The sequence below is a fragment of the Myzus persicae genome, unplaced genomic scaffold (genome assembly GCF_001856785.1).
Source record: "Myzus persicae strain clone G006 unplaced genomic scaffold, MPER_G0061.0, whole genome shotgun sequence".
In the NCBI taxonomy this organism is placed as follows: Eukaryota; Metazoa; Arthropoda; class Insecta; order Hemiptera; family Aphididae; genus Myzus; species Myzus persicae.
The window spans coordinates 1,360,663-1,368,368 of NW_019100469.1; the positions used below are offsets into that span (position 1 = coordinate 1,360,663).

Sequence of the window (7,706 nt, forward strand, 5' to 3'; positions counted from 1 at the left end):
TTAAGTATAAGTTATATATTCAAGTACAGAAGTATAAAATTATGTCTAAATAAGGTCATTTTTTTTTACGATTAAAGTAAAAGTATACAATAGCTGTTAGGGAAGTTTCTAATTAGTTTCGCAAACAAATAATGTACATTTAATTTAGCTTAAATATTTAAAAATTAACTTAAAATTAAGTTATAAGAAAAGTACTTATAATTTAATGTAGAAACAGTTTTTAACTGCTTGAATAATATGCATATTTTATTAAACTGTACGGTTTGCTAAAAAATCAAACAATAATCTATGTTCACTATCGAACTTATGCTTTTTGACAAAATTGTCATGACTATTTTAATTTGTTTTTCAGACCTATCCAGACGAAGGCCACACGTTCGATGGATCAACTAAACATTTATTGCACGCTATGGAACATTTTTGGGACGAGTGTTTTGGTCCATTGGATTTTGACGACTGGGACGAGAGCCTAAACTTTTTTGCTTTTACACAGTAATACAAAATACAAACCATATTGACCCAGTGATGTACTTGTGGCTGGGGTTGGGAGTATAATATACTTCCAGGAAGTTACTTATATTCTTATAAGAATGAAAAAAAACTTATATGTTGTTATTAACAATTTTTTTTTTCAAAAATAACTGGTTCCTTCCAATATATTGATTAAGTATGTTACTTATCAAAATAATAAGTTGTGATAACCACACATTCAACAGTTACAGAATCTGTTATTTTTGACAGTATTCAAAATATATTGTTGGAGTATCTACATTCAGATGAATTTTCTTGGGCGTTGTGTTATCAGCTATGTTTTTTATAATCGTGGCAATCATTAATTTATGTTTCAGCATTTTATCATAGGAGCTTTTACAATTATTCATTATAATAACTACCTTCCCCTCTGACAAAACAATATTCGAGTACACGCCATTGGATCGACCGATGTCCTTTCACTGCTTCAGAAATGTTTTCCGATAATGTTAACATATTCACAGGGTTATCCATTTCATGGCGAAATCGATCTCATAATCGTATTCGTAGTCCAAAAAATGGAGAAGCTAATATCGTTATGACGATAAATCTGTGTGATTTGAAAATATCCGGAGTCTTACAACAATAATAATAACCCTGGTAAACAACTTTTTTTTTGTATCTCATAAACATCGAGAGCCTTTAAGGGAATTAATCCGTTGTGTTTTTCATTATTATTTTACTATTTATTTACAGTTTATCGTTATAAAATAATTTTTACACTCAAATTGTGTACTAATAGTGGTTACATTTCACACGCATTGCATTGTGCAGGCTTCATTCATAGTACACTTTGCTTTTCCAATCAGAACTAACTACGGTAGAACGTTTTTGTAACGACTACATTTATAATTGTATCGTAAGTGTAAATCAGGCATATTACATTTACTGTTTATCAAATAATTTCGTGCAAATAACACAAACAATAGTTGAATTTGTTTTATTGAAATATAGTCGATTTTCTATTGATTGTTATGTAGAATATCTAATACATTATTTGGCTCAAGTAACACTGTGATAAACGACTATATAAAAAAAAAAAATTGTTGCAAAATACGTTATTACAGTAAAACCATAATAAATACAACTTTTGTTATTTCATAAATATTAACACTACATGTTATTATTTTACACAATGTGTATGGAATTAACGATGGCTAAAAAAATCATATGTAATAATATAAATAATTAACTGCCAGAATATCTGTGTACATTCGTTTTGAGAAAGGCTAACAGTCTGTTAGTAGAGAATACCTACTATTGAACTATCAGCTCATTCAAAGAAATATTCAATATTTAACAATAATCACTTCAACCGTATTATGTTCCTTGCAAATATGAACTCATTTTGAAAATAAATTTTAATTGATACACAATGTCTAAGGACTAAAATGTAATTTTATATTATTTCATCGGATGTTAAGACGCAAAGATCTTTAAATTTCTGTGACAAAATATGTATGCCTGTTTAAGTCATTATTTAAAAATGTCTTGCAAATATTCAAAAGTGAATAATAAATGTCAGTAAGTTATTGAAGTATGCACTGATATTCGTTTGATAATATGTATCTATCCTAGTGAACGATACGAATTCATCTATTGTTATTCGGTATACATATAAAAATAATCATTGTTGTTATATTATATTATTTATACATTCCTTTAGTAACTAAAGCATAGTTGGTAGGGTACTTATACAGTTTTGTAATTTATGTGTATTAAAATTAAATATGGTTCTGATCATGTTTGATAAAATTTGAGATAATTTTGAAAACAATGAGAATACTGTATGGAATTATTAATTTAGTACTAAGATATATACTAAGTTTGTGGGAGTGTTAATTTTATTTTGGAATAAATTCAAACTAAATACACAGATTTAATCAATATTATAAATGTATTTTTTACTTGAATACATATTATATTCATTATATTACAATTTAACTCAATATTCAAAGTTGAACTATTGTTTGACAAAAAAAATAAAATAAAATAAAATAGCCCATATTATGAAATATTATATTGTAAGAAAAAAAAATGAGAAATAATCAAGTAAGAAAATTATTATGTATCCCAGTTTTTGGATCTTTTTTGTGTAAAATTTTATTTTTATATATCTCAAATGTTTTAGATATATTGTTGCTTGTGATGAATATTGTTTCATGTTAATTTTGTAATGAATATTTTTTTTTTATCACCATTTTACGTTAAGAGTTTTACCAAAGAGGTGACTGCAGACTGATTAATATTTCCATTAAGCCTTCATTTTCGTATTAAATTTTCCAATAGCACACTTTATCTTAATACAAATAATACATCATAATTCCAATGATAACCTGCTTCCATTTAATTACATTTTATTTAAATACATAATAGGCTCACATACATTCCAATTTAAAAAAAATGTATAAACATTTTATTTTACAGATGGTATATAGCTTTTCAAAAAGTTGATACATTCTTGTTTTTTTAAAATGATTTGTATATTTTTTAATCACAATACTATCAACAAATTTTTTTTTCTTTTCTCAGTCTAATTTACCTCCACCCAAAAAAAGTAATGAGGTAGGCAAAGTCTATGGTATTATATAAGTAATTTTAACCTAACTTAGAGTAAATCGGTTATTTTTCAGGACCCTGTCATTTATTGAATAACCATAAATCATATTTAATTTTTGCTATAACTACAGTTACTACGATACTATAGTTATTAAGTCATCGATCCCAAATCTCCCAACATTGATGACGTTTTCGTTAAGATTTGATCTCTTGGTTTTGTTTAATACGAATAATTTGGCTGTGTTTTGATATATATATATATATGTTTCGTTTTCATATAGTTGTTGTGTTTAGCATCGTTTTAAAATTGCATGCAATGAGCCCGAGGTGCCAAAGTCCGTCCATCGCGTATAGCATAAACAGCGGTTTATGTCTCGACGATTATTTAGATTAGATCGCACGGCTAGGTCTCGAAAAGTCATTTAATAATTATTATAATAATAATATAACAATATTATTACTGTGGACTAAATGTAGTAAGCGGGAACCCTGATACATAACTACAATGATAAAATAACGTTTTTACTCTTAAAATGATAATCTTATACATATTATATTGTTTTTAGGTTAAAGTTCCTCATAATATTTATGTTATATTAAACTATAGGTTGGCTTCAGTTCTCGTTTGAAAATGTTGAAAACATATCACATAAGAAATATTTCGATTGCGACTTAACGATAATATGATAATATTACCTATAATATGACTTTCCTATATTTTAATCACCAACACTTGGTTCAGCGGCAATACAAGTGTTGAACGCTTTTGTGTAGAAGGTGCCTAGTTGTTTTAAAATGATTTCGTTACGACATTTTGTTATCGTATTGTTATGTATACAATTTATAAATATAAAAAAATATATATATTTTTTTTTTTAGTTGAACAAAAACATGTATTGAAAATAATGTGTAATGCCATTGTCTTAAAGATATCGCCCTGAGTTCAAAGGCATATGTGTGTATGTTAAATATATTATACAATACAACTGATACAATACGACGTGTAGATGTATTGTATTTTTTCTTAGATATAAATTACCCACATAAAAAATATGGAATTGAAAATGTAATATTGCTGTCACTTAACCGTTTCATATTTATGCTTTGGATAATGTACATTAATTACCGCATTAATAATATACATTTATATTATATGGTTATAATCTGTTAAAATTATTAATACTTTAAACGACTTAAAAAATGATTTACATATTGTGTGTTTCTAATAAATAATACTTTTAAAACAATTTGGACGTATTGCTAAGTATACGGTGTTATGCGTGTGACTTATTGATGTTAATATTTAAGAGTTGTGTACTAAGTTAACCGATTATAAACCTATTACCGTGTTAAATGTTTGCGCCCTTCTGATGTAATGTATTATTATAATAAAATACTGAAAAAAAAAATGAACAATAATGTTATATAGTATTCATTCGTTTTATGTTTAGACTTTAAATGGAATAGCATTTTAATTAAATTGTTTTGTGTCCTACTATAACACAATATTATTATGCTACCAAAAATATTCGTCATTAATATTTACTTTTTCAATAATCTGTATTTAAATATGATACATTTTTTTTTAATACTAAACAATACAAAAAAGTTACAACTTTACCGAAACTTATTTCAAGCAAAAACCATAAAAACGTATACTCATAATAGATTTTTAAATAAAGCATCAGTTACATTTAATGGCTGTCTATAATTCTATATTTTCATTGTTATTTTGTAATTAAAAATAAATAATTGTATGTTTCAGTATAACGAGAACTTTTAAAAAGTAGATAGATAATAAACAATAATTGTTGTGATTTAAAGAAAACAAATAGAAACTCCCTTATATAATTGATTCAAAAATTACACTAGATATTTGTTTATATTATTATGTGTTAAATTAAACAACCGTCAAGGAAAATAATATCTATACAATAATCTACTTAAAAAGATTAATTCAGCTCGAGTAGTGTTAAAAACAACTACATTCAACTGGTATCATACATCTGTTGATATTCAGGCAATAAAATAATAACAATTGTCGTTTATTTTTCACCAATTAGAACAATAAAATTACAAGTTTTAAGTAATATGCATGGTTACACATCATCTATAAGCATTAACTTATGAATATTAAGACAGAAATTAACAAACTTTGTTCTCTTCAAATAATGCTTCGACAAAGACTCTAACAATGTGTGATGAACGTGATTCATTGGAATTTAACTCTCAATAAAATGTTTAGGAAGTTTCTTATTTTCGTTTTGAACAACAAAATATAATTATAAAATGTTAAACAGAAAACTTTTTAAATGTGTAGTTTTGATATAGTTTATGTACAGGAGAAGCCAACTAGGAAACTTAAATAAAGATCCTATATTAAAACATAAAAGGTGGATAAGGAAATAACCGTTTTGATGTACAGTTTATGGTTTGAGTAGTAAAATTATATACTCCATCAATGAGTTCCTAAGACACTGTAATATGTGTGTTAAATTTGAACTCAATGAAAATCATTGTATAAGAAAACCGATTCTGAGTGAATACGATATTCTGCCGAACTATATTACCAACTACCAAGTAGCCTAAGTATCTATTTTACTCGGACCTATTTTTATTATATATTAATCTTGCTGGTACTTATGGTGATTTATTGTACGACGAGTAATAAATAAGGTTGAATTATTTTTTCTGAAAACATTTATTATATTATGAATAAGTAAAATATAGAAGAATTAGTTATATTACATTTTATTGTTTTTAAACTTTTTGGTCAAAACTGACTCTACCTTAAATATCTAACCTAACCTAATCTACAGCAGTTTATGAATATGTAATAGAAAATAATATTTTTGAATTAACTTCAACGAAATAACTAAAATCGTTTTCTTCGTTTAGACACTGAATGCCAGATGGAGATAGATATATTTGAATTTTAAATGTCTTATAAAAATGTCGTTCGTATATTACCTATATTATAAAAAGTAGCATGATACTAGTATTTTTCCTCTACAATGAAAACTGAAGAATTTTAGGTATGTTTATGGGTATTATATTGAGCAGTGAAAAAATATGTAGCTACATTTTGTTATGGGTTTGATAAATACATTTTATTATTATTATTATTATTAATGATTTGTGTTACAAAAATCGGACTATTGAAAATCGGTCAGAATAGTAAAAATTGTAGCCAGTCCAAAAACATATCTTTGGTAAAAAAATGGTTTTTATGTATTTTTTATTTTTTTTTCGTTTTAGGTGTGAAATTCATTCGAGGGACTTTGCATTAATACTTCAATCCTTAGCTAAATCTAATTTAACATTTTATAAATTCTTATTTACAAAATAATTTTCAATTTTTTTCAAAACTTGAAATTTAACAGTTTCAAAAAAATGTATCTAATTTCAGACACATTTGAATTTCTATTAGAACAATTAATGAAAAACTTTGTATTATTGTTCAAGATTTTCCCATAACAATTTTCTCGCATATAAATTATAAGTACAACGGTATAGATACATTCACCTAGAGATATTTTTAAATTTAGACACAAATAGTGTCAAAAAATCCAAAATATTATACCACATCTATTAAGTGCTGATTTAAAAAAATTATCTTCTAGTGTGTTAAATCATTAATGAATTGTATTACAAAACACAATATTAATCTTGTTCTTGACGACTTAAAATTACTTTGGAGTAAAATATCTGGTTTCCCACAATTTTAGATTCTAGACGGCTCTGACGAATGTATTGATATTAATATTATGTTTTTTTCTGTGGATGGTGGTTCTCTGTAAATTTAAAAATACCCGGAATTATGTTATTTTGTTATAGTTTAAAGCAAATAACCATAGATACATGAAATTTAAAAAAAATGTTTACATATAATATAATATTATATAATTTCCTTCACATGGTATAATATAATCCATATATTTTGATTATTTTTGAGGTGTTCGCAGACATTTTAAAGTATCTAATTTTTTATATATTTATGGACGATAAAACAAAATGTATGAGAGTAAAAATTTTAAACATTAGGAATTTAGGAAAAAGTTTCGAGTTATTGGTTTTAAATGTAGTTTAGATTTTAAAATGTATTAAGTTAGTCAAATTGTATTGCAATTACTGTACAAAATGCATCTGTCACATTAATTTGTGTTTTTCCAATAATGTCAATAAAAAATATTTTTACTGATACTTAATTTAATATGTTAGTATGGTTATTTAAAGCAAATTAATGGTACTTTATATGAGTATTTGAATTTAAAATTTGAACAGAATTTATCAATATCACTAAATTTTTAAAACAATTTTATACTTAGTTAAAACATAAAATTACTATAAAATATTAAATTTGTATTGCAAAGGATTGATCATAAAATACAAAGTTTTTCATTACTAGTTTATATTTGACGCCTGATTTTCAGCATAACCACTACAGTAACTTGTTTTTCATCTATTGTTTTCCTATAATTATTTTTAAAAGTACAGGAAATGTGGACACTTAAAATACCATTTATATTCGTTTATAATTTTACAAGAAACCACCATTTGGTGAAATATTGAATATTTGTTTTACTTGTGACTACCTATAAAAGTCTAAGTAGACT

At 25.3% G+C, this 7,706-nt stretch overlaps 1 protein-coding gene across 5 annotated transcripts in view; it reads left to right on the plus strand.

Annotated features, from left to right (window-relative positions):
• Window positions 1–4,509, plus strand: part of LOC111034868 (prolyl endopeptidase FAP) — a 236,950-nt gene extending 232,441 nt beyond the window's left edge. For 4 of the 5 annotated variants that reach the window (XM_022316461.1, XM_022316540.1, XM_022316387.1 and 1 more), the window contains one exon: window positions 353–496. In XM_022316461.1, the coding sequence (XP_022172153.1) occupies window positions 353–496 (144 nt within the window). Of the gene's footprint in view, window positions 1–352 lie in introns of all 5 variants that reach the window. The other variant, XM_022316311.1, reaches the window with a different exon arrangement.
• Window positions 4,510–7,706: the final 3,197 nt, after the last annotated feature.